We start from the raw sequence: 27,955 nt of genomic DNA on the forward strand, positions 1-27,955 counted from the left end.
GTTAATACAAAATAAATAATTCATAGAAAAGGTTAAATATGCATGTATACTGATAACTAGAAACAATAGCATCAGCCCTTTACCACCTTTTAGGTAACCCAGAAATGCAAAACAACATGATTTAGCCACCTCTTCAACCAGCTCTTCTCCTCCTGGTACTTGAGGAGCTAAATCCCTGTTTGGTGTGGAGGAATATGCAACTGATACAAAGTCTGGTGGCAGGCAGACAACTTTGCTGACTTTTTAACTGCCAGGTTAGTATTAATAAAACAAAGGTGCCTGAGTGAAGGAATAAACAGTACTGAAGCCTTTCCCAAACAAAAAGCAATATACACGCATGTGCTGTCTGTGAAAGGAGGGCCCTCAATCAAGTGAAGGACTGTGAGATCTGTTGATGGGCAGATGCCTTTCCCTCTCCTCTCAGTCTTCTCATTTTAGCTGTGGAAGGGGTCCAGGAGCCACCAGAAACTGAGGACAAGGCCTGCAGTATTTCTTTATTTTCTTTGGAGTCATTTTGGAACTTACACCTATAAAACAAAGACAGAAAAGAGAGAAAATGGAGAGATTTTTTTAATTGGGGGTGTGGAAAATGGCACAAAACTTTAATACATGAAGCTCAGCCATATTTGTATGGGCAAACTTAGATTAGCAGTGATCTGAAATAAAAAGCGATGTGACAAAGATTTGTTTTCCTTTCATTAGGTTGCTGAGGATACACAATCACTGAAAGTTAGGCTGCTGTTGCTGGACATTTCCACAGTCAGACAGAGGTCTTCATAAACACAGGGATGGTACTACTGTCTCTCTTGAGCTCAAATTCCACAACTGACACATTAAACAGCATCTTCCCCTTACTATCATCACATTCTCCATCTTTCCTGGACAGAAGCCACAGGCTGACATTGGCTTGAAACATTTGCTTTCTAGGACAGTAATTGTTACTGATGGAAGAACAGCATTCTAGGAAATTGGTGGTTTTACTTCAGAAGAAGTAGCCAGTATGGTTAAATTAACTCTCTCCTTAAGGCACACTGAGTTATCCACTAAGTGGCTTTACAGCTTCCCCATGGCACATGCCCAGCACAAAGAACAGTGCAGAGCAGTGCTGAAAAACAGTCTATGCACTTTGCCTGAAGACAGAATAAACCAAGTGACATCCCCCTAGAAAGGACAGTGACATGGAAGCACAAGTCACCCAGAAATCCCAGAGCAACAACACAAAGCAAAGCCAACATCGTACAGTTCAGGTCCAGAACTGCACATGAAACAAAACACTGTTTAGCTTTGGGCAGTTGCTGCATTAGGAGCAAAGTTTTACATCTGCCTCTCAGTAAGAGTAGAAACTGATTCAGAACAAGCACTGTCATATAAGCAGAACTGAGGAAGTCATTTGCAGCAGAGAGGTACACCCTATACAGAAGCAAATAGACAGAAATCCCTGACCTAAAAAAGGCTTGGCTGCAGGTAAGGACAGGAGATAGTTACAGTGAGATGTTGTAGCACTCAGAGAAACACGGCAGAGTCTAACAGGGGGTCTGCAACAGAGGAAGGTATTTCAGATTCCCTTTGTAGATCTTTGTGGTGGATTCACGTGTTTTAACTGAGTGCTTCCTTTGTACTCCTTTCTTCCCTTCAGCAGAGTACTTTCCATTGCTCCGTGAGACCAGCATCACTGTACTCTATCCACAGGAAACAGCAGCCTGCTTTCAGAGGAACATTCTGTTTGGATGTACTTTTTTCAGGGAGATTTCATGCCTGTTGCATGTAAAGAAGCCTGAAACACCTACTTCTTTGTCAGATAGCAGAAGGTACCTCAGATTGAAAAGTAACAGCTCTGCTCACTGCATGAGGTGTCAGTACCATGGAAAGGGTATAGGTTCAGCCAGGCAGCATATGTGATCCTTCTCAGGCCAGGAGTGACAGGAGCCACCTCTGTGCCTCCAGCATTGCACTCCACAGTCCCTGTGGATGGGCTGGGAACCTGCTAGTGCTGTGGATCCTTTATCTTTATAGCTGAAGTCCTCAGTTGCTACTACACCTGCCAATTAAATAAGAAGGAGCCCCAGGCAGCAATAAACCCCTGACCCACAATAACTCCACAATGTGTTCACTGCTTCTGATACCAATGAGACTCTGTCTATAAAACAGAGCCCATGAGTCATCATTGGGAGATTGGAAAGGAAGAAAAGGCACCAGCTAAAGGAAAACTGTAGAGAAAAACAAGGATTTCCACCTAGGTTATCAAAAATACAAAAAGAATAAAGCATTTAAGGTAATTTATCAGCTAGAATAAATTTGTTCGGAACTTCAGATTAGCAATTTTAAGATGAAAAGATGAGAAATAGGAAATAGACGGTTTTAAACGAAATTCTGTATCTTTAGTGTTTAACAGAAGTTATCAGCTAGATATTTTTCTGAATTTAGAAACATTAAGGTTTAAGATGCCATTATTCTAAAGAGTATACCTAATCCTTTTATCCTGAACTTTTCATGGCTTAGCTTTTTTTTTTTTTAACTGGGGTCTCACTGAAACCAGGGATACTGTGGATTTTTACTTGGGCAGTCTTCACACACACGTATTTAGGAAAAATTCAGTCTCAGTTAATTTTTGTTTCTGGTAGAGCTGTGGGTGCGAAAATTGGATTTTAGGAATTTACAGAATCACAGTTTGGTTGATCTCTAAAAACATGAAGATGGATGCAGGTATATATAGATGGTGATGGAACACAGCAAGGCAAAGCCACCATCATACTTCACTTTTGCAACCTCTGTTCTTATCAGAGGAACTATGTTATGATACTCCTCTCCTTTAATCAGACTAGATCATATTTCTCTTGATTGTTTTACCATGTGAGCATTAAATAGATTCTATTCTAATTGTATTTCTTCCCAATCCAAACACTCAGTAAATTGCCTGAGAAAAGATTACCTAATAATAATGATTACCTAATTAATGTAATGAAACTGTAAACCTTTTTACCTTTATGTGCTTTTTTGTTGTGTTTGGGTACTACTGAGCAGCAGACTTTTCTAACCTCCCGACCTAAGGATGAAAAATAATTCGTTACCAGTGGAGACAGATAATGCAAATAACTGTACATACACACTAAATGTGTTAGAGTCCACAGACATTTTGATTACTTTATTTACCACTAAAACCCTTGTATGAAGTGATCTGTAAAACAAAGGATTATCACGACTGATCTTTAAATCTGTACATAGCTTTGTCCCTAGTGTGGAACAGGAACTAATTTGTTCTTTTCCATCCTTACTCATATATACATATATATATTTATATATAAGATACATTGCCAAGATTTCTTTATCCTTTGGAATGTCACATTGGCAGGCAGTACAAGCAACAAATTCCAGCCATTTTAACCTAGGGAAAAGACCGCACTCTTTTTAGTTACACCACTTAATGAAAATAAAAAAGACTACCAAGATGAAAAAAGAGCATCTCTGTGTCCAGATGAAGAGGAGTGTAGTTTAAATTGCTTTGGGTGAGCAAAGCCATTTAATAATTCCCTCCCTACTAGACCTATATAAGTGAGCTATTGATTGCACTTGACACAATAGGTGCTGGACACTGTAAAGGGAAAAGAAGGGTTGACTCTGGAGCTGAGGTGGAGCAGAAAGGACAGAGCTAGACGATTTCTCATCAACAAAATCTAATATATGCTCAGTGTTTCTGGAAATCCCTGTAGCAAGTTCTACAGCCAAGGCTAGTGATGGTGGCTGATCTAGCATCAAAACTGAGGTGTCTTGTCACTATAATTAAACTCTGATGTAACAGGTTTTACATGAAAAATACATTCATCTTGCACAGCCAGGTACTTCTATTTGTGCATCAGGGCTTACAGATAAGGAACAGTGTCCTTTGTACTCTTCCTCCCCACCTTCTGCCTTAATGAAGCACCAAACCCTTAGGGTGCACATCAACAAAAGGGGAACATTATCACAGGATCTTGCATGTATTCATTTGCATTTTATTGGTATTACTTTCTCTCCTGTCCTTCCTGGACAGGCTTCTTTATGGTCCTGAACACACACCTAGAAATTCTTCAACATCCTTTGCACTGTTCCTTAAGTCTTCCTCAAGGGGCATGGAAAACCTGAATAAACAGAAGCAGAAAAGGCAAAGGGAGCAGAAGGACTTCAGGTACCACCACTCTGGCAAATAGGCTCTACCATTCAGAGCAGAATCCAGTAAGTGAGAAAACTGGGCAGCTAACCAGTTAACTGATTTAACCAATTAGAAAGACAACTTCCATATGTTTCTCCATGCTCATGTTTCCACATAAAATGATTCTTACAAGGTTTCTAGAAAATATCAGGCATAGCAAGTCTGCCTCTCCTGACCTTTGAACATTTAGCTTATTTGTTTTTCCTTATCTCATATTCATTCTCTACATCTTGTATAAAATACACACTGTGAATAATCATGGTAGGTCTGAGATTTACAATGTCAAACATCAAATCTGCAGAGGTAACTCTAGAAGTTACACCATTCAATTTAGAATTTCTACTGAACTGTCCTCCTGAAAACACAGAATGACATCTCCAGAAATGTGGCTACAGAAAGATGGAAAATCCTCTGTTTTTAAGATTTCAGCTGCTCTCTGAATTTGGAATACTGCAAAATGGTAACTAGGTGCCACGATGTAATACAACAACTAAAGTGTGGAATATCAGTGGTAAAAAAAACCCCAACCAACAAAAAAACAAAGGGGAAAAAAGTCAAGATAGACTGAAGGTCAGAAGATCTACTTTCACCTATTTCACTGTTTTATAAAGAACTTCTCATTTACTCCAGTTCTAGTGACCTGACCAATTCATGTTCCTTTGTTTCATAAGGGTAGAAACTTTTCCCATTAACACATTTCCCACTATTCAAAAATACATTATTTTTACCTTGGCAGATGGTTATCTCCTGGAAAAATGTAACAGGAATTTTTTTCAGAGGAGTGGGTTTCAGAACACAGATTAAAGTAAAGGTTAATCACACTATACTACAGGCAACAGGCAGTAACAGAGGAAACTCTACAGTACAAACCAAAGCACTGATATGCAACCACATTCTGCAATCTAAGCCCTTTCCTAAATTCAATCCTCCTTTTCTGTCAAGCTCTGTTTCCTTTAATTAAAAACAATATAGAGAATAAGCATTTTATATCAAAAAAGAAACAAACAGGAAAACAGAAAGTTGTGTGAGGAGAATATATACTGTACCTTCTGCAGCAAAGGCACTGAGGCACAAGAGACATACAAACAAAAAGCCACAAAGTGCCAGGAGCTTCATCCTTCTGACTGGTCACAAGACGTTTTCAAAGAGGCTGAAGGAGTGTTCTGGTCTCCTTTGGCACAACCATACCTTTTTATAAGGTAGAGCAAAAGGAATGCTCTGTTCAGAATGGGTGGAGATTTGGCCTTTGTATTGGACTTCAACAGATGAAAAAAACCAGCCCTTCCTATTACGAGAAGCAGTTTACTCAAAATCAGGCAGCAATTGGCTGCATAGTGTCCTACCAGTTAAACAGAAGCAGCTGCTGTGGAATATTGGAGTATACAGGGATGCTCCCATGCAGTGCTTGTCCTGTGCTTCACAGCAGCCTCTTCAGGTGACCCGGTGTGCTCCTCTACATGCTTGGAAGGACAGAGAGCACAGCTGAAATGAATCTGCACAGACAGTGAACTGGGCCTGAAAAGGCAAGCCAAACCCAGGGTGTTTTAATCAAAGCAATTGCCAGCGTGTTGTTAACATAATTAACAAGACAGCTGGTTAAGCAGCAGATTTCTGAGTTTATTATTAACTTCTCAGTATCTGTTATATCTAGATAATTAAGTTACAGAGACTCCAGATAACAATCAAGATTAAGAAGTCAACAAATTCAATGTGGTATCAAGGTTCACAGAGTGTGCTTTTTTTTAAAAAAAAAAGTCCTTCAAGCAGGGATCCACTGCAGAGCTGAGTCTTAAAAAAAGGCAAAAGTTCAGGTTTGGCAGCATCTGATTCTCACAGCTTAATCTAATAAGATTTGGGTCTCAGATAACAGACTGTGCTATGACCTAGTAGCCTTATAAGGTGGAAGCAGTATCTACAAGCCACCTAGACTGGAATTACAGAAAGGCTTCACTCTGGTGCACATATATTGTCCTGCATTTTCAAAGGGTTCATATTTCAGGTTTGGGATTTGGCTTGTTTCTTGCACTGGATCAGCAGCCTTCCAAATTGGGTCAACCCTTTATCTACCAAATTTAGCCCTGAAAGCTTATTTCTACATTCCTACCTAGCAATATCCAAATATTGTGAAGCTTGCTAACGTCTGACAGTCTTTTTTGTTTGCCAGGGCTGACGTTAGCAAGGTTCAAGAATCAGATCACTAACAGCACTTGCTACAGACAGTATTATCTTCAAAGTGCTCTGTGAAAGCCCTGCCTCACCACTGGCACACCTCAATTGTTCAGACTGTAGTAAGGCTTTTAGTTCACATCACTGCTAAGAGTCTCAGGGAGGACTTCTACAGTTCAGTTGATGCAGAGAAAAATGAATGGAACAGAGCAATGATGTTGTCTGTTTTTATGATTTCAGGCTTCTTTTGAATACTGAAACACATGGATGTAAGCCCTCATTTTGTACTTTTAAAATCAACATTTTTGCTGGTTAACAGCCAATCAATACTTTAATTTGTAGAGAAGTTCTATATTTTCTTTTAAAAGGAAAACAATCATTAGTATTACCCAACTAGATTTTGCCAGTTGTTTGATAAAAGAACTATTTACATAAAATATATAAACTAGAACTAGTTAAGTAAACTAGAAGCATAATATTTGACATTAAAATTAAAGGGACTTGCTGTTAACTGAATAAAAATTTACAGCTTCGGTGTACCAACAGAAACATTACATTGCTTTGGATGAACTCTAAATGGAGAAGAACGTTTGGCCCAAAGAGCTTTGAGCACATGATGAAATCTAAGCCAGTAACAGCAAAACCTGTTCAGCCTGGCTTGCCTGAAAAAATCTTTTCCATTCCATCACCAACACTTTTCATATTAGCAGACCATGGCTAAAATTTACTGAAGAATTTAAAACCTGCATTTGTACCAGGTACATGGCACAGGCTAAATGGTAATTCAGTGTCAGCAAAGCTACTGCAAAACACGAGAAGGAAAGGTATAGGCAGGCAAGTTGTGCGGAATGACTAGTACAGCATGCAGCCCTTGAAATTCTCTTTTTACTGGTGACTAAAAAAGATAGATAAAGACAGTTTTCTGCTGGTTTTGTTACATCTTATTTTTTCAAATAACCAGTGAGAGATTTTGATGACAATAATTATCATTGAAAAGGGTGTCTAGATATAAGCAGTTAATAGAGATTCTCAGTATGGCTGTGATAATTAAGATAGTAAAAAATTATATATTCCTAATTCCATAGAACTCAACCCACTGCACATTTAAATCTTGAAACAAATATCACTTAAATCTTGAAGTCTTTAATTGTTCTACATATTTTAGCAATTAAGAAATTAACAAGACCAAAATTCAGGACATTGTTGTGAAGTCAGCCTTTTTCTACCAAGCTGACTTTAAGCCAAATTCTTCATTATGGAGGGATTTGGGTGTTGCTTTACTGACAAGTCTATTCTGTGGCTTCACATAACCATATATAAGTAGCAACCAGGTAAATGGAATGTTTCAGTAGTAACTCAGAACTAAAAACCTGATTTGTAATCAAATTCACAGTCTCTCCACTGATAAATGGTTAAAGCTTTCATGAATGAACAGCTGTGGGGGGCTAAATTGCCAGCTGGGGTTAAACCACAACAATAGCTAAATAATTTTTTATGTCTTTTTAGCATTGACTAGAACCATCAACTTCTCTTCCCGAAATAAAAAGAGAAAGGTAACCAGGTAAGATGGGAGATGATTTGCGTAACAGAATTTCATCACATGATGGCTACTGATATTTCCAGCCATGCTCATTTAAGCAAAAATGCTGGAATGTTAAATGCAATACAGGTGCAGCCAACGCCTACCTCAAAAAACAAAGCATCTTTCTTCTGAGGTATTTACAACATAATATTGGCAACAGAAGTGTTTACAAAGACTTGTTTTTATAAAGGTACACATCTGCACTGTAACTTTACCAATAATCCCAAACAAGAGAGAAGCATGTGCTACCTAAATGCCCCACTTGTTGGAAGAGACAGGCTGCTACTTGGTCTCCTCTGTTAGAACAATCCAAGCCTTCCAGCTACTATGATGGGAAATGAGGCAATCCTGTACACTCACCACTGCACAGCCAAAATCCCCACAGAGGGGTTTGATAGGGACAAGAACAGGTACCCATTTTTTTCAAGGATAGCATCTCTTTGAGAGCTTGTGCTGGCTTGCCATCAGGCTGCTCTTGGAATGCAAACAGAAAACTTCAAAACTTTCTATAACTAAAATACTGTATAGATTTATCAACAGAACTTATTGGGGTGATGATATTGTAAGCATTTTTTGAGTAGGTATTAGACTGCATTCAGTACATGCTGTTTAGCAGTTTTAGGAGCAAATATACTTGAGAGGTTTTTTTGTCCTAAACTGAATATTTTCAGAAGGAATTTAGGTGCTTTATATCTTATGCTGTGGTTAGACTTTCTAATTCTTAATGCCCTGTTTCTTGTGCTTCTGTAAATGTTAATGTTATAGGAAATGTTAAGCAAACTGAAAATGAAAGACTAGAAGCAATAAACCAGCATCATCTTCAGACTTGTCCAGAAAGAAGAGTCTTTAGCAAGTAAGGTCACAGAATATACAAAATAGTAGGACAGAATTGTGTAAAGGGAGTGGCTGGAGACAGGAGATGGAATGAAAACCCAGATTGCTATGTAGCCCACTAACCTCTGACTTTAAAGTTTGTCGGCTGGAAGTTTGAGGCATTTGTACAATAGTCTCCTTTAAGGCATTAATTTTATGAAAGGAGAAGCAGCTGTCTTTGTGGTTGAAAAAAGGTTGTTGCTGCTGTCCCAGGTGAGGTGGGAAGAAAATTGAGTGCAGAGGTATTTCTGAATCATCGAGGGAAATGAGGAATGCATTCTGAGATTTGCATTATTAATATTAATACTTCATGTTCAAAAGCCACAAAGGATGTCTCTCAAAATCTTGAAGCAGGTAATTTAAGTTCTTAATGTTAAACTCAGGCATGATCCAGAGTGTCCCTCTGTGCTCACTAAAAAGAAACTAGATAAGCTCTTAAATCTGCAATCTTCATAGCGTCATTACTTCTAGAAGTGGTATGCTAATATAAGATTCATTAATATTTTTTAAAGGTCATGCCATTCTAAGAAGAATCTGCATTTTGTATATGAAAATTTCTTCTAAGAAGGTTGAAGCAGCTGTTTGTGCCATACGGAGAATAAAACAGAGCAAATGGTCTTGTTAGAGATAAATGAAACTAAGTTTTGAGCTGTGAGAAGGCAGGGAGCAATTAAGAACTTTCAAAATACAAAGTTAATTAATTTAGTTCAACATAGACAAGTTATGGTGAAGCAACACGGTATGTGCTGGCCTCTGTTTTTGAAGAAGGGAACACAGTGGAAACACAGGCTGTAGTAGTAGTTACTAGAAGCAGTAATGACAGCGTCTGGGATACAGTAGCTAACAAAGGTCAGAATGAAGAGCAAAACTGAGGTTATCATTTATCCTAGCAGTTTGTGTTGAGCTGATTATCACTTTAGAGACTGTCCTGGAGTAGAGTTTAAAGCATCTTTGACAGAGCTTTTTCAACCACTGTCCTGCCACTCCTCAGTTTGTGCCCTCCAGGTGAAGCCTCTGCAGAGCTGGTGTGTCTGTGAGTCTCATGTGTGATGTTCATGGTCTCTGAGCTCTGTGTGTTCACTCCAGTCTTTTCACAGGTCACTCTCCTAGATAGCTCTATTACAGTGGAATTTGTAGCTCTATTTACTTTGCTTGTTTTTAACTTTCCTCCTGCAGGCAACGTGGTGAAGATGGAACAACAGATGCTTCCCCTTTCCCCATTTTCTTAACGTGTTCTCTCTAGGTTTTTTCCCTAGGTTTTCAAGGCCTTAGATGTGACTGGTTTACCTGGTAGCTGTAGGCTTCTAAACAGCACACTGAAACGAGCCAGGGGTTCAGTACCACATCTACATTGGATGCACTGTTCAGTATGTACACATGATGGAAACATTTTCTTCTTGTGGTAGTGTAGTCCTCTCTAGTTCAAGCAAGATGTGATTTAAGAGACTGTTTTTGACAGCTAATCCGCCAGAGCTCACACCTCTCTGATGGAGTGATGAGAGGAGCTGTGTAAACTTCTCGTTATGGAGGCAGATCTGTTCCCACTGTGTGTCACTTCTTCCCCCAGAAGAGGGAAAAGCAGGCACCTAAACAGGGAGGGTTATCCCTCTTGCAATTTACCATGGCTCTAAAAGACTTGTCCTTATTTCACTCAGGATTTCTTTGTTGCTTTTTCTTTAAGAAAGATGATAGAAGAATATGAAGACTGTCAGGTCTTTTGTACAAAGTTACTAGTCTGGTTGCCCAATGCTTAGTTCCAGAAAACTTAGTAAGAGGAAACAAGGTGGTAAAATGACAAATGTCTGGGCAGGCATCTCAGTCTTCTTTTTCCTGAATAGATAATGTGTTTAATTCAGCTGCAAGCCTCCAAAAACAGAAAACACTGTGCAGCTGCCAGCCTCTAGGGCTTTTGGAAAGATTTTGTGACTGATCTGCATATTGATCTCTTAAAAACATAGATTAAACCCAAACTCTGCTGATCTGACAGGAAGTGGTTGCAGGGATAGCAGAGCAATTTTGTCCTGAGTGGGGACAGATGGTGTTACTTGGCCACTGTCACCTTTTCCTGGTTCTTCTATACATTGTGGATATGCTGATCATCTAACACAACCAAAATTGGTTGGTAATATCAAGTCCAGAACTTGAACTAAGGCATTTAGAGGCTAAAGATGTTTGCATTTCTATAATGGTATGAATTTCAACTTCTCTTCTTCCTGCCACCTCCCAGAGAGAGGCATTTGAGGAGAATGTTCCATCCGTGATTTAGTGTCAGCTACTTGTGTCAGCTTTCTCTAAATGAAACTGTGATAACTAAAAATCCACTTTCAGACAGTCTTTTTGGTGTTATGATCAGTAGCAAGAAGGGAGAATGTAATTATGTAACACATAATTTATTACAAGATTACTCATTCACATAAAAAACCCCGAACACCACCACTACCTTTCAGTCAAAGCTTAGCTCCTATGTACAAGTTCATAAAAGAAATGCCTCACAGCAGTACTAAAGATTTGTTCAGAAGCTTAATGATGTCTGCAAGAACAGACCACATGGTGTCAAAACTGAGTGAAGGAATTAACGACGACAGGATGTCTATCTGGACCTATTCCTACTCATCATTGGCAAAGGAGAGGTTGTTAGATCTAAAAGTCATCGGTCAGACATGTTAGGCAGTGTGAATGAGACATTTGTGTTTCTAGAGTGTGTCAGTTCCATGTGATGTGCTCAGAAGCTTTCTTGCTTGGTAAAATGAGGTGGGTAAATGCTGGGTTAGTGCCTGATCTGAGAGCTTGTGCCAGGAGGTTACAAGACTTTGCAGCAGCTGCCCTTCCAGTGCCAGATTACAGGTCTGAACAGCATCCTCATGACAGGTTGCCACAGATTGATGTATTGTTTCCTGTGTTGTAAGAATCTGTTTCTACTTCATTATGATGACCAAAGGTCACTGAGATGGCTGAATATTGAAATAGAAATCCAATTCTTACCTAAATACTATATAGATACATTTAAATGCATTCCTCTTTTTTTTTTTTTGTTTTCTAAATGGTCCATTTCAAATTTTGAAATGAACTTACAGTAACCATTTCTAAATTCTCTGTTTGCTATAAACTGAAGTTCAGATCAAAAAGATGCTACACTACTTAGTTATTTTCAAATATTGAAGATGTAAAGAATTGTTCTGCTCTTTAATGAGACCAGGAAAAGGGAGGAAACATCTTTGTCTTTTGAGTCCAATTCAAACTGTATAGACACCAGGCTGCTGTGTTACTGTGTTATAGGTGAACTATTATACAGGTTTCAAGAAGATCAGTGCACATTACCTCACAGCTGCCAGCAGTAGCAGAGGTGGCACAAACTGCAAAGCTAATTACACTAAATATTTTCATAAGGTGAGATCTAAATTTCATCTTGCATTCTGCTGTGCAAACTGAAAACATGTAAATCAGTCAGACCTGGCCTTCTTACCTATACTAGCTGAATGAAGAACACTTTCTTAGGAAAACATCTGATTTATATGCTTGCTAAAGCCAAAGTAAATGATTAAAATTATGCAGATGGTTATTTAGATCATGATTTAAAGCAGAATTATTTGAAACATCATACAAATCCTCAGAAACTGGCTATAGCCAATAATTAGGATCAGATTATAATTTAATTGCAGGCTAAACATAATGCTTACACCTTTAATGTTCTTTGGCACACATAATAAGGAATTCCTGTAAAAGGTGGGGAATTTTTAGCCAAACTCTGCTTACACAATACTGAGTCATGACTGGACCTGCCAAAACTCCCACAGAATTTTATGATCCTAAGCAGGTGGTGCCAGTTGTTATTTCATATACATACAAGTAACAATAAAAAGCTCTGGTTGTAGCAATTGTTTTAGATTTTCATCCCCCATCAAATCAGAGATGTCCTAATTAAGGTAAATCTTAATTTTCGACTTAGGACTTCAGATGTAAAGGAACAACTCTTAATCTTGTTTTTCCCTTTTTGAAGACCCACATTAGGCATCAGTAGGAAAATACTGTTAGTGCTGTAATCCCATCCACTGAAGTCATAGAATCATAGAATCAGCCAGGTTGGAAAGGCCCTCTAAGATCATCAAGTCCAACCCTTTTTTTTGGAAATCCAGTCTGAGTTTCCCCCCATTCTGTTCTCCACCCAAAATCCAGTCTGGGTTTCCCCTCATTCTGTACTCCAGCCAAAATCCAGTCCAGGTTTCCCCCCATTCTGTACTCCAGCCAAAATCCAGTCCGAGTTTTCCCCCATTTCGTACTCCAGAAAAATCCTGCCCCGGTTTTCCCCCATTCCATACTCTGGCCAAAATCCAGCCCGGGTTTTCCCCCATTTCGTACTCCAGAAAACTCCAGTCCAGGTTTTCCCCCACCCCCCCAAAGCAGCCTCGGGACCCCCGACAGAGGCACCGCAAGGTGTGAACCCCCAAGGCGACACCAGAACAGTGTTTTATTTATTGTAACAAACACGGAGGATCACGATGCAATGAATTACTTCCAAAAAATCAGCCGCAACCCTTGTAACTACACAAGCATGCAAGGAGTAAATGCAGTACAGCAGCGTGCATCAGGCACTCGCGTCCATCTCAGATTGATACAGTAATGTGGCTGCTTCGCACCAGTTTCAGAATGTAATGGAGGTGCAGAAACATCTGTGATGGCTTTTAAGAGAGCCCTAGAGAAGTGTTCTACAAAGGGTAGATCAGTGAAGAACAAATTTATTGCTGTCATACCAGACTGCTACTCTGTCTACAGCTCAAAGATGTCAAAGGAGCTGGTTTTGTAGAGAGAGTTCCATATAAGTGTATTAGCAGTACATACCTCCTCAGGATTTTGGCTAAAGGACAAATTAACCAGCAACAAGGAAGTCAAAATTTATTTGTCTTCTAAAAGACCAGTATCTATATCCTAAATGAAACAAGTCTTACCAAAGGGTAGCTGAAGATTAGAGATTTGGAAACTCCCTCCATGGGTTCCTATGACCTGGGATGTTTATGTATTTTATCTTGTGATTATGTGTATCCAAAACACATGGAACTGCCCAGAGAGTTGGGAGCAGAACCTGGGACTTTCTCTTGCTTGGACATCATTGGCAATAAATTAAAGGACTTCCACAAGCTCTCCATGAACTTCTCCTGGGACACCAGAATGCCCAGTGAGCACAGCTCCTTTTCCCAGAGCTTGGAATTAGCTGGAGGTTAAAAGTCCTGCTACAGGTGAAGAACTGACTGTGATTCCTCTCAAAGACAAGTGGTAATTATATTCCACACATCCTGGGGAAATGCTCAGACAAAGAGTTATTGTACAAAAACACTGCAGCAGCAATGCTTCCTCTGGCTGCATTTCAGAAGGGACAAAGCAGCAACCTCCCACTTGTTCAGAACTCTTCCCGCCTTTGTTTTCAAAATAAAATCTAATCCCAATGTTCCAAGAGTCCTAAAATCCCTGGATTAAATTTTATTTGGAGCCTCAAAGTCTTATACCAAACAATGCAGTGTTTAGGTCCCTTAGGTCTAATCCCTTACATATCAGCCTGTGAAAAAAATAAAAATACTACACAATACACTGTGAAAAACAAATTAATCTTCTGTAAGCAAAAGTTTGACTGGGCTAAGTATAATTCCCAATCTAGTCCAAAAAGAGAGATGAAACAAGTGGTCTTATTTAGCGCTCAGAACTAGTTACATTTTACTGTTTATTCACACGTCTGATTCTAGACCAAGGTATGATCACAGAATCAAGCCACCCCTCTTCAGAAGACATCAGGGAAACATCCCCAAAAGATGCTCACCAGTGAAACTGAAAACCATCTTTGCACATTTTTATATAGAGGAAATTGTAACCATAACAAAACAAACCAATCTTAGCACAGGGGTACTAAAATATTTGTTAACACAGTGAAAGTGAGAATAGTCAACTTGTGAGGCTAGAATTTTATTGTTCACAGGTCAAGAGATAAACATAGCATATTTACCAGAAACTGAAAATCTAAGCTGTTGACATTAGGTCGAAACTTTCTTCGCCCAAGAACTCACCTTTTATTCCAACATATAGAGTTTGTGAAGTATAAATTTCTTACTATTAAATCAATTTCACTATTAGGGAACTTTTCTTTTAGACCAAGTTATACATCCCAATTTGGAAAAGAGGTAAACAGACTAATGCACGCACCAGTATGGTAAATTTAAGATACTGGGGTTTCCAGCATGCCATCCCCAATTCCCTCTTTCTGTGCCAATTGTACAAGGTTCCAAGAGATGAGCATGAAGGACAACCTTCATCTGCAGTACAGAAATACAGTCACCACAAGAAAGACACAGCTATATTGCCATTCAATGATTTTATAAATCTGTAACAAAATAACCTAGCTATTATATCCAGTCAGCATTAAAGCAAGGAATTCTCATGTTTACTCCAGAAAGAGACTGAAGTTCATCTGGGACAAACATTGCATAGTTTTCACATCTTGTCTCTTTTACACTTTTTGGTCATCTCACCTGTCAAATCCAACACATTTCTGACATCTGCTTCAACCTTTCTGAAATTTCTCCCCAGGTCAAAGTCATTACTGCATTTAGTGCCATATATAATTTATTCAGGTTTTCTTAAGATGTCACTGAAGTAAAATTATGTAATCTTAACTGAAAGCTGATGCATCTAAGCAGCATTTCATGAAGTAGGTTGTGTCCCTACCTGCATATGGGACACCAGTTCAGGAATTACTTCCTTTACTATGCAGTCACAGTAAAAGAAAGTAAGTTGAACTGCCATCAAACCCATTAAAAAGCAGGTAAGACTGTTTATATATTAAAAATAATTTACTTTCCCAAAATAATGTACAATTAGAAGCAGTTTGCACTATTTTAAACACAGAGCTGGAAAGTGTTTGAAGAAAAACTATTAAGTCTGAATCACATTGCACTGAAACAATATGCTGAAATGCTTTAAAATTCTCACTTGGAGCAATACTGCTTTAAACCATGAATATTTATTCAGTATGTGCACTCGGTACGCTGCCAAGACAGTTGTAAAGAAGAGTCTCAGTTTACTTTTTCCTGACACCTCCACCACCTGCAAGCATGGTGGCCACCCGAATAAAGATGTTCAGTGTATCGGTGTAGATACCCATGCATCTAGAAAACAAGAAATCAAAGTTAATATTGTTGAACAGAAATAGTGTTATTTGGCATTTCACACCATTATACTTCATTTAAAAAGCCTTCATGAAGCACCTGTAACAAAACCCAACTATGATTGTCCTCAATGCTTGATATGTCAAAAAACACCCCTGCTTTTGCTCTACCACCTCTGCCAGCAAGAACTATTTACAGAAGTCCTAACAGACAGTATACTGTTCTCCTACAGGAGTATATTGTACTTTGATCTGTTTATCTTCTACTTTAATTAGAAGAAAACAGAACCAAGGAGGTAAAGAATTCACCTAAGATCAGACAGACATTTACAAAGAAGTTACTTGTTAGTCACATTCGTTCTTTACTGAGTCAATTAATTCTTTCTTCCCTATCACACCGTTGCAGCTTTTTTATTTAGTGACAAAGACTATTACGTATTTAATGCCTATAGAAAGGTTAACATTTTTGTATCAGCTAATACTGACAGATATTTTCAGAAAGCAGCTATAAATTCTCTCAGCAATGCTTTAGAAAACAAAAATACTTTTCAGAATGTACTGCTGGAGGCATGTGACATCACACATTCAATACTGTTTCTCACAGTTCAGACAGATGCTTTCAGCTTTAACTTCACTATCTGTCTTCTTGTTGTTATTTTTAAAACCTGTGATCTTTCACGCTTAACAGCAACACACTTGAACAATTAACAAAAGGCTATTTTTACAGTATACTTCAATATAGCTTGGGGCAAATTCTTACACAGACACTGAGATCAGCTTTGCTAACACAGAACACTTACGCATTGATGGGGTCGTATTTGGTTACTCCGTAATAGGGAAGAGTTTCTGCACGCTTGACAACAAGCTGTGTATCATAGAGCAGGAACATGCCAAAGAGCACCAACCCACCATAAACGGCTACGGAATACAAGCCGGCACCAAAAGCAGAAGTAGGAGGCAAGAACATGGATCCTGGAGAGGAATGTACAGTAGTGTCAAAGAAAACTGTCTATCTACTACTTTCAGTTAGGTCAAACTTCAGTTACTGTAACACACTTTTTTCAGCAAGTATTCAATTCTCGATTTGTGGTGCAGTTTTTATACCAAGAGCTTTAATACACACACTGAAGATGTCACATATACAACCAGGAATTTTGAACACCCTAGGGAACTGTGTATTTTTCTCATGATAAAGTACTTCTCTCCCTATGACTACAATAATGCCTAGAAACACAAAGAAGAACAAGGGGATTGAGAACTAAGATCACATTTACTGTCTTCCCCACTCACCAGCAGTAACTAAAAATATAAGCCACCCCTAGTGGGTGTTTGTCAGACTAACATTTCCCAGAACTGCACATTCATGTTTGTTTTCAAGAACAAATATAACAGTAGTTTCTGCTGTGCTAGAGTTGCCAGCGCTATATAAGGTGAATCTTAACTGGACAGACCAACCTGCAACTCAATGTGAGCTGCCCCTTAGTAGCTTAAGTTTATAACCTACTTTATATGACAGTATTAAAACAGCATTTTACCAATGGAAGATGCAAGAACAAAGCCTAAGCCTAGGCCAAGTGGTCCTCCCATGTTCAGGAATTTTTCACTTGGAGCACACATGGCCACAGTTGAGAGCCCTCCAACGATTCCAGTGGTGTACCAGGCAGCTCTGACCAGCAAGGGACCACCCAGGAAGGCTAGAGGAGCCACCACCGCCCCCATGACACCTACCCAAAGCAAAACAAAACACATGTAAGGTTTGGAACACCACATCTCAAAACAATTGATTTTTTCCCCTTCCATTCAGATGGCAAGGCTCAACCTAATCCACTCACACAACAAAATATCAATGTACTTGACTGTGCACTTATCTAGAAGGGAGCACAACAAATTAGCAACCTTAAATTCCATGACCTGCTTTTATCTAGCTCTGGAGAGTACTTCAGGGAGCTGGTCTTTGGAAAAAAGACTAACAAAAGTCAACATACTGATCGGTTCAAAACAGAGCTGGTAAGAGATACTTGGCATGGACTAATCAACTACATAATAGCATTAGGAACATGTGACACTGAAAAGCAGCACAGATGTCTGGTGCAATTATCAGTTAGGTAAATAAGTCAGATTTTTTGCTAGTCTTGTATGAAACTTATCTAGTTAATTATTATCATATTAGGTTGTTTAAATTAATAACAATCGCTACAATAAACATAACTTCTTCTTGGCAGAGAAGCTCTGAAGACGCAAATATGATTCTAATGTCCAGCATCCATGTGGCTTTGCTGAACCATAAAATATTTCTGTCAAAACAGTTTTGAAAAATGATAGCCACTGTTACTTGAAGTAGGTATTCTTAGTGAGAAACTGATCTGTACTCACAGCTTAAATACCTGATGGACACATAACTCAGTAGTAAACTAATACTGAAATGGTTAGCATAGGCAAGAGTGCTTACAGAAGCTATAGTGTCAGAAAACAGTCACACAATCAAAGAGCTACAAAACCAGTTACTTCTATCCCATATGTCATATACATATCTCAAGTTTAACTTGAGCCTGACTTCTTCTAGAAGATTAAGAAAAACACTAGAGTTCTGTTAAGGACACTTAGGAATTCTTCCCTGACACTCAGGAGTTCTCAATGGTCTCTGAAAAACTTTAACTCTCCTACAGCAGTATATAAAAACTGACTTTAAAGTTAAAGTTTTGTTAAAGTAAGAATCTGGTCACACTGAAGCACAGACATCTCTACAACAAACATTAAAATCACAAACCTGAATGCAACATCCAAGCTGCATGTTTAGCTATTGGATTGTCCTGATAGGATATGGACCTGACCAACATTCCAGCACCAATCATAGCTGCAAAAGTTGCACCAATTGCCTGTAGAAACAGAATTACAGAGCTCAAGTTAGCATTAGGACATATGGTCTCTGTTCTAACCTCCTAGTTTAAAAGTCAGTAGTGTAATTCTAGTTCTAACCTCCTGGTTTAAAAGTCAATAGTGTAATTCTAGTGAAACCAGCAACCTAATTCATAACAAGTGTTCGTCAGTTTTACTCCTGTAAGGTTACAGTCAAATCTTTGTAGATCTTAGTTTACAGTCATTTTCATTTTATTTTTATTCAGTCTTTTAAGAATACATGTTTATTGGTTAAGTTGGCAGCAATCTCAGCTGTGTAAGTAAGAGAAAGAAAACACACTGTCCTGCTCCTTACTCTCATTCTCATTAAGGTACCTGAAATGTATTAGCCTTACTTTTTTCCTTGTACCTTTCTCCACCAAAGCCAATACTCAGTTCACATCTTTTGCTACAAATGACTTTTTAACCTCACTACCTCCTCTTACTGATGATTCCATGCAGAATCATCCAGCACCTCCTAGACTGGTCAGAAATGTACAACTTTGGTTTATCACCAAGGATGCATTATTTAAATAATCTCCTTAAGTTATGTAGGTGTTGGCATTTAACTATTATCATTTCACTCCACTTAACACACTGAATATGCACTAAGCAGACATATTTTTTTAGTGTTTTGCCTGGATGATTTGCCTACCAGTATTGGTTCAGCGCTGGCAAACAGGAGACAGCTTTCAAAGAGCTACACAGGACAGTACAGGAAGGTGTAAGAATGCACAGAGACCTGCATTTCCATTTCCAGACAGCAACAGAAACAGTTTCATGAGCTTCAGGTAGCTATTTATAAGAGGTTCTTACTTACAGCTGGTAAGGATGACACAGCATTTTTTTTGCTCATGTAGTTTGTCTTTGACAAAGTATCAAAGTAGTACAGAAAATCCACATCAGCATGTAATTAGAGTCACCAAATCTTAAATCACAAAATATCATTAGGATACCTGAAGGGTCTTTATGGATAAAGACATGAATGTAGGTGAAGTTTGCCTTACTTTTCACCAATTAGTTTACATCTCTCTTTTTTTTTTTATATCAACCATCACATTTGGGGGCGTTTCTCAGTAAATACTTTCATTTTTATAACATGAACTTACCAGCCAGGAGCCCCGTGTCATAAGGCTCATGAGTGCTGGAGTTCTGCTCACTGCCACAGCAGACAGTGCTGTCATGCCAACGCTTCCCGCAAAGTACATGTACGTGGACTGGATTCTCTGCTTCACATAGTCTGGCCAAATACTGAAAAATAAGCAGTCATATAGTGCAGTTACCAGTTTCCAAATGGAGAACAACTGAAAACACAGTCAAGCTGTTGAATATATTCATAGCTATGGGTGTAAGGGAGGTTTCATAACAATGATGTGGTCTAGCAACTTCTGCCAGGAGTTTACTTTGCAAGGGGGGGCTGAACCTTTCAATCTTGATGGTACAGTCTAATGTAACACTGCAGAAACACAAATAATTACAAGTTACAAACAATGCTAACTATAATTCAATTCTAAGGAGGAAGCATACAGGGGAAACTGAATAATGAATGCTTTTAACTACAGAAAAATAGGGAGTGGTGCATATCTAACAAACTGGTTCCAGGAAAAAGGCCTATGGAATGTGTACTGGGTACACACCAGTGAGCACATTGCCTCCTGAGCAGCTCACAAATTGCTGAGTCACAGTGCACATGATTATCTGACAGCACAAGACAAATGTCATTTTGAGAGCTCTAACAATAGTAACAGACCTAGACATGAATGAGTTTCTGCACTATCATCTGCACACAGCATGGACAGAAAACTTTCCCTGATAATACTAAACTTAAACCTAGTGCACACATTTTCTCCCATTTTACTCTTTTGACCCATTACTTCAAGGCTCATGGAGAAAAACCCCAGACATAGCTTACATATGAAAAGCCTCTCACAGGTACAACCAGCAAGCATTCAGTATAAATGCAGATAGCTGCTTCCAAATACAAATGCAAAGCAAAGCAAAATGTCTCCAGCACACACTTCTCCCAAGCCCATGCTTATCACTAACCATCTTTTAAGTCTGACTGCACAGTTTTGCCATCAGTCAGGTTTTGGTTGATCAAAAAGCAATACACCAAAGTTTTAAGCAAAGCATTTATTAGAGCAAGGCTTATGCTAAGACCCTGTGTTTAGTGGAGACTCTCTTTCCAACAGCTGTACTAAAGTTTAATGAACAGTCTTACAAGAACACCAGGCAAAGTTTTTCAGAAGGCCACCCTTCTAAAGTTATCTGGGGCAAACCTCATAAGACAAGTTTATATACTCTTCACAAATAAATTTCAGATTTAGCAAAACAAAGGAATTCAGATCAATATCCATTTAAGCATACTGGATAATTAAATAATTCTAGTTTTGCTTTCAGTTACATGCTTTAAAAACCTGCAGAGACAGAGGTGAGAGTTTCCCGTTCAGAGCTTAAAAAAAGTGCAAGCTGTGTGCACACTGGGTGAGCGAGATATGAAGGGGAGGGAGATTTGCTTAATGCACTCTTTAATTAAAAAAGTAAGCCATCTTACTTACGCAGCCCTTTCAATAGCTCCAATCTCACTGGACATGCCCAGCCCATAGTAACAGAGGGCCCCCAGGCCAACAGCAGCCCCTCCAGCAACAATAATTTTCCCCAGGCGATCAGCTGTATAAAGAAATAGAAACCCCACACTCTCATGAATGATTTTGCTTGGATAGTTAACAACATCCTCACATGAGTTTTGCTGTATCTGCAATAGCTGATCTGTGCTAATCTTCCTTCTTAAAGCCCACTTAACTTCAGGGCAGTGCATCACCAGTTCTCAATGAGCTACATGGGAAGAACTTGAGATTCACCCCAAACACAATACAGCTTCACAAAAAAGTAAGAAGAGTCCAGCTCATAGTGTGCCAGGTTTACTGACCTTCATTACAGTGACAGGATTTTCAACACAAAACCAGTTAACAGAGTCTCTAATGGAAGAGTTCAACTGTCAGCTGACTTTGTATACGATTTCACTATTCAATTTGCTAAAAAACAGTAAAAAAACTAGATATTGGGTCCTTTCCTCTTATTCACCTGCCCTTAATGCTTGCTCCTTCAAGGGCTTTTTGGTAGCAATTACATCCACACCAGTTTGAAAAGGGATTTCCAAAGCTCACGGGTAACACCACCACTTGTTACCATTGCTTTCTACTGCCTGATTTGTGCCACCTATCAATTACTACTACAAGTGTAAGCCTCAGTCATAAACATTGTTATAACTGAAGAACAATTGTGACTAAATACCTTCAGTTGTGTAACTCTAAGACTACAATTTTACCTAAGGTGTTATAGTCAAGACACTATCCAGCCAATATACATATTCTATTTGCCAATTCAATGCAATAAATTAGACATTTACAAGTCTGTTCTGCTGCACACTAAGTAAAAACTCCTTTGTAAGCCACAGAAATTATGAACACTTAGATATACCAGCAAGCATAGTAAGCAAAGGTCTTAGACAACTGTAACACCAAAAACACTTTTTTGCAAACTGTAGAATTTTTTTCCTGTAAACAGTACACAGAGTAGAGGTAGCAAAGCAACTTTAGTTTATTTTTTGATATCTGCAAACCAAATCTCCATTAAGAGACAATAATTTCTGACTTACTAGTTGTCAAAAGCAGCTTAAAGACAAGGAATTTATACTGTGACACATTTGCAGCTTTAAACTGCAAGAAGGAAAGACAAGCAGAGAAACTGTCTCCAGTTGTTTGAAGAGCACTAAGCAAACTTATGTAAGAAACAATATTCTCAGTCTCTTTAATGGTTTGAGAAAAACATATTCCTTTGAGGAAGTTTTTAGCTGAGGTACAAAGATACTGAGTATTTAAAGCAGAACTACTCTACCTTTAAGTGCAGTTTCTGCAGATGGTTCAAACGCTGCTTCTTTGACTTCTTGGCCAAGTTTTCCTCGCCTTACACCTGTTCTTACTCTGGTGGCATAACACTGTTAGATTAGGAAATAGCATAAAAAAAGGTGTTATGAAATAAAATACAAGACATTCTTATCAACTTACTTGCTACACTTGGAATTGTTACAGACTCTGTGCTTACCTCCCAAACATATGATGCAACTGTGTTCAAGGAAAACAACTGAACATTAAAGTTTAGAAACCTTTGTGAAAAACATCCACACACTCTACAATTAGAGAACCAAGGCAGGGGATTTCAGAAGCTGAAGTTCTCAGACTGCATTTCATCTACTTTTGTCCCACCATACTAAACACTGCCACATGCCTTTTTTTCAAATGTAAAAACATAATCTTTACTTTATTATTTTGTAAAAAAATATTTTGCTTCCTACATTAAAATACTATTCATGTAAACACTTTAGCACAATATTTATACTTTACAGACATTACATTTGGAAAAGCAACCTGAATTCTTCGCTTTCAATTCTAACCTTGATTTAGAGAACAAACCTTGAATCAAGGCCTATAAACTCAAGATTTTAAAGGCTGACAAGCTCCAAATAACTACAGTATGCTACTCGATGTTTAAGTTAGTTGCAAAAGCAACACAGAATAAACTTACATTTAAGTTCAAGAACAACTTTTGAAGTTTTCTTACCATTTTTTCCAGGTAGTTTTTAATTAAACTTGCACCTGAGCTGCCAAGGACTCGCTCAAAGCTGTGAGTTTAACACTAAAACTCAAGATCTAAACCATTGCCATCAGAGCCCTACAAGTCAGGACCTTTACCATAGCCCTTCAGTTTTGGTGTTTAGCAGCTAACAAAAGCCTGCCCAACACTCAAAAACTCGCACAAACACAAACAAACCCAACACATCTACAAACCTGGAATGCTTAAGAGAAAAACACAAAGGAAATGAAGAATTTGCCACTGGCTCTTTCACCACAGAGGTGACAGAAGAGCAACATCCTCTTGCAGTTGCTTTCTGCCTGGCTAGAAACCATGTCTCAATGAAGAATAAACAGACAGTGTCTCAGTATAATGACAAGTTTCTAATGTTGCTGGTTAGATCTGTGATTGTCCTGCCATAGCTCAGATAACCTGGGCTACAGGTCTAAACACATGATGGGACTAAAATAATTACAATGAAAGTTTTTACTTTAATGTTATATTTAAGACTGTAACTTGGAAACAGGGAGACAGGACAAGAATTTCTATTCCTCCCATTTTACACAGTAAGGCCTATCCATCTCTGTCTCCTTTAAGTTATTTTCCCCATTAATTCCAAGAGAAAAATAAGTAATTGGAACAGAGGATATCAGTTCAAATGCTTTAAAACCCCTGTGGTTCGACTGAGCAATATTCTTCCTTCAGTAAATTAGAGCAGGCACCTCAAACAAGCAGAAGACTTTTGATCATTCAAAGCAGGTACTCCATGCAAAGTGATTCTTTTGGCAACACACTCAACTCTTTAAAATACCTGCTGTTGGGACCATAAGAAAGAGGATTTACATTACCTGGTTAGGCTGCCACAGCCTGTATGCTTTTATATTGGAGTTCCTCAAGGTTGGGGAAGCCTGAGTGATAGCAGGGCGGATAGTCTGGCATGATAGTGCCCTCAGGCACACCAGCCTTGCAGCCAGCATGGTTGCTCAGATAACTTGACACACTGTGTTCCTGCAAATACACAAGAAAATACATTTTACTATTTTCTTACAAGGTTTTCAGAGAGGCACACTTACTACTTACTCTCAACCACAATAAAAGTAGTAAAGAAAATAGAAAATAAAACAAAAAAAAATCCCTAAATGAAAAAAAGCGCCTACATTCAAACCAGTATTATTATTATAAGTACTGTAATAAGACATAGAACCTTCTTAAATGCAGTTTAACTCTGTTTCACTTGTATTTATCTCCCATTTCTGCCAAAGACTTCTCTCTCACAGCTTACTAAAAAACAGAGAACATACTACTTTTCATGCCATAAAATAAATCAAGACCTTTTATGTACTTACATTTGAGTTACCCTGGCAACTAATCTTCACTTTGAGACATAACACTGCATGAGTACTCTGCCCTCCACGTAAATGCTCAAAAAGCTGCCCCAAACTTACTTAAACTTCAGCTAAGTCTAAAGACAAATGAGTAAACAGCACAATATACGTAGTGGAAAAAAGTTTTAAGAGAAACTTTAAGCTATCGTTTAAAGAATTAGTTGGTTTTGTGGGCACAGCACTCAGTCAAGGTCACAGCCCAGAACACAGGCTCAGGTCATACTGAGCAGTCCTGACCAGAAAACAGGGACGCCGCTCCTGGTCGGACTGACAGACACAGCCCTTGAGTTCCGCAGGCAGTATGAAAACTACCCCCTCACTGCCACAAACGGTGCACGTTATACCCCCCCTTAATTATGAATACACACAACCTCTGATATCACAGGACACCCCAACTACCAGTAGCTTTTTTTCAAAGATCACACCTTACGTGTGCAGCGTCCAGTATGGTCTAAGAGTATCCTAAATAAAGGAAACCTTAATAAACACGAGTGAGAACAAAAGCACGCACAGCACCGGACAGCTCACATTAACCACAGAGACGCGACAGTGAGAAATTAATCCTGCTGCTAGGAAGCTACTTTGCTCTGAAGCAGAGCTATGAAATCCTGCTTCCACAACGGGAAGCACTTTATGAGGCACATCCCGACCTGTCCCACAGCACCCAGGCCGGGACGACAAGGCCTGCAGAAACTCACAGCCCCAACTCCGGGATCTTGGCCTTTTTTCCCCTGGAAACTGATACCTGGAGCAAGACAACCTCAAAGCGCTTTACAAAGAGCAAGAGAGCTAAAATCAGAATAAAGCCCCACGGACATTCCCGCGTATTAACTGGCCATAACCGGCACTAACGTAACGCAGCGCTGTGCAGTCACCGCCGCACCTCAAACCCCTCCCGGGCCCGGCGGGGCGGCGCCCGCGTCCGCCTCAGCCTGGGTGGGCCGCGGACCCTCGCTCGTTTTCGGCCCTGCCTCTCCCCCCCCACACCCCCGTCCCGTCCCGGTCCGTACCTGCCCCGCCGCCTCCTGCGCGCCCGCGCCGCTCCGGCCCAGCGCGACCCCGGCCCCTCAGCAGCGGAACTGACGCCAGCTCGCCCCTAGCGCTCCCTGCTCCGATTGGCTCGTCCGACCCACGTAACCCCGGAACCCGCAGGCGCCATTGGCTGGAGGGGGCGGGGGAGGTGCCGCGCGGCGGCCATCTTTGAGGCTGGCGGGGAAAGTTCTGGAAGCGCGCGGGCGGAGCCGGCGCTGCCGAGGGGCGGCCGAGCCAGCAGGGGGCGCGCGGCCGCCCCGTCCGGGTGTGACGGGAGTGCAGGGCCGTGTGAATGTTGTACGGAGATATTAACGGGATACGGATGTGTGGATATATGGATGTTAGACCAGTGTGACCTTTAAGTGCCAGCCCGCCCACCTCACGGCCCCCGTGTCACCTCTGCCGCTCGCTGCCCGTGAATTTAAGTCTTGCCCTTCTCGGGGTGTCACAAGGACCTTTGCACTGCCTTCCCTTAGGGCTCAGCACTCTAGCATGAATAAGGAGATAAATCTCCCCCTTTGTTAACCTCTTTGGAGTTACACCTCTCTTGCATGTTGATTATATTACGTGCTTTAAGGTGCTCACATGCCAGATAAGCATAAAATACAATATTGTGTGCATAAATTACAGAAATGGATGCTACCAGCCCTAATCCCAGCCTTGCAAGGGCAGTCCAGAGCCCTTGCAGGGGCTAAACATTCCCCTTTTGGGCTAAACTATTTCTCTTCTGGCAGCTTCCTTCCAGCATCACTCTACTTGGAGCTCTGAGATATTTTCCAAGTGTAACCCTAATGCTAAACTGAGCCCTAGGAAAAGCAGAACAACACTTCCCTGGACTGTCAATTCCTCAGGGAAGTTTTCTCTCTGAAGTTCTTGCAGTCCTTTGGCAGCTCAACTCCAATTGGACCTCTGGCTTTTACTCTCCACCAGCACTAACCCTAAACCAAAGGCTTGTGACATGGCTCAGTCCAGACCCTTACTATTACCAGAAGAATTCTTTTGGCAGCCTTGTTTCTCCTTTGCCAGCCCCATCCCAGCTGCATATCAGCATTTCTTGTACTCTCAGTGCTAGAGCTAGAGCTAATCCTAACTCTAGTATGAGCTATGAGCCAGGCACTACTGAGACACTCAGTATTCTTCAGAGAACTCTTTTTGGCAAACTGTGTTTCCTTTGGGAGCCCGTTTCCAGCCCCACTACAGTTACAGTTCTGTAGTTTCTTTCAACCTTAACACTACATATGGGCATGGTTCTTCACAGCCAAGTAAAACACATTGTGAGAGTCTTGAGCACAATCAAAGACAAAATATATGTATTAAAAAAAGTGTTGAATATAGAATTAAGTCCAGAAATAGAGTTACAGACACGCTTTTGAGAATTGTGACATTAGCCCCTCTATATTTGGAGACCCCTTGTTTAAATTATAAGGAAGGAAATACAGTGAACTGCTAGTTTGCAGAATGGAAGTCAGATAAGGGAGATCACATGTGGGAGAGGTCTGAAAATGCACCAGCACATATGATTTTGAAGAAGAATTTGAATTAGAAGAATGAAGAAGAAGCAGGCATGATAGAAGGGTGGAAATTCCATCAAAGGGGGCCTAGTCTAATGGGATTTGAGGTCTGATTCTTACTTACTCTGATGCTTGTTTGCTTTCTGTTGGAATAAATGAAAATCCAGAGCTTTCTCCTACAATGTAAGAAAAAATGTTAGTTTCAGGCCACAAATATGTTGTTTATTTAGAGACTTGTAGTGCTTATTTCAGAGTTTGTAACACTCTCTAATTGTTAGGTACTAAAGGATTCATTAGAATAATTAATATTTAAATTTGTAATTCAGTTATTAATAGTAATAATTTATGCAAGGAATCAAACATCTCTTTTACTACAGCATATAATCATGTAAAGAACTCTCCTGGGACTTTCAAGTAAGCTACTCAATCCAGCTTTTTCCCAACTGTTTCTTAAATACATAGTTTTGTCAGAGGCAACCCAAATCTACACAGACCCCACCCTGCAGCAAACTCAGATGTTGAAGCTTTCTCACAAAAACTTGCCTG

At 39.6% G+C, this 27,955-nt stretch overlaps 2 protein-coding genes across 6 annotated transcripts; both read right to left on the reverse strand.

Annotated features, from left to right (window-relative positions):
* Positions 1-240: 240 nt before the first annotated feature.
* On the reverse strand, positions 241-5,429 carry LOC113950057 (protein GPR15L-like). Its single transcript, XM_027649348.1, has 3 exons — positions 5,233-5,429; positions 2,981-3,043; positions 241-527 (listed from the first exon to the last, which is right to left on the reverse strand). Exons 1-3 carry the CDS (start codon positions 5,300-5,302, stop codon positions 430-432), a joined length of 231 nt encoding a protein of 76 aa, XP_027505149.1. The 5' UTR covers positions 5,303-5,429; the 3' UTR covers positions 241-429.
* Positions 5,430-14,735: 9,306 nt separating this feature from the next.
* Positions 14,736-25,991, reverse strand: GHITM (growth hormone inducible transmembrane protein). Of its 5 annotated transcripts, none has more exons than XM_027649446.1 (9): positions 25,877-25,991; positions 24,330-24,489; positions 22,747-22,846; positions 21,408-21,519; positions 19,959-20,100; positions 18,722-18,830; positions 17,490-17,678; positions 16,755-16,926; positions 14,736-15,955 (listed from the first exon to the last, which is right to left on the reverse strand). In XM_027649446.1, the coding sequence occupies exons 2-9, from the start codon at positions 24,456-24,458 to the stop codon at positions 15,868-15,870; spliced, it is 1,041 nt and encodes a 346-aa protein (XP_027505247.1). In that variant the 5' UTR covers positions 24,459-24,489; positions 25,877-25,991; the 3' UTR covers positions 14,736-15,867. The 5 variants fall into 5 exon arrangements, with proteins under 5 accessions (XP_027505247.1, XP_027505249.1, XP_027505251.1 ...); XM_027649448.1 differs by lacking the exon at positions 25,877-25,991 and adding an exon at positions 25,565-25,694; XM_027649450.1 differs by lacking the exon at positions 25,877-25,991 and adding an exon at positions 25,292-25,311.
* Positions 25,992-27,955: the final 1,964 nt, after the last annotated feature.

Source organism: Corapipo altera, unplaced genomic scaffold (assembly GCF_003945725.1).
Source record: "Corapipo altera isolate COAL_440 unplaced genomic scaffold, ASM394572v1 53, whole genome shotgun sequence".
In the NCBI taxonomy this organism is placed as follows: domain Eukaryota; kingdom Metazoa; phylum Chordata; class Aves; order Passeriformes; family Pipridae; genus Corapipo; species Corapipo altera.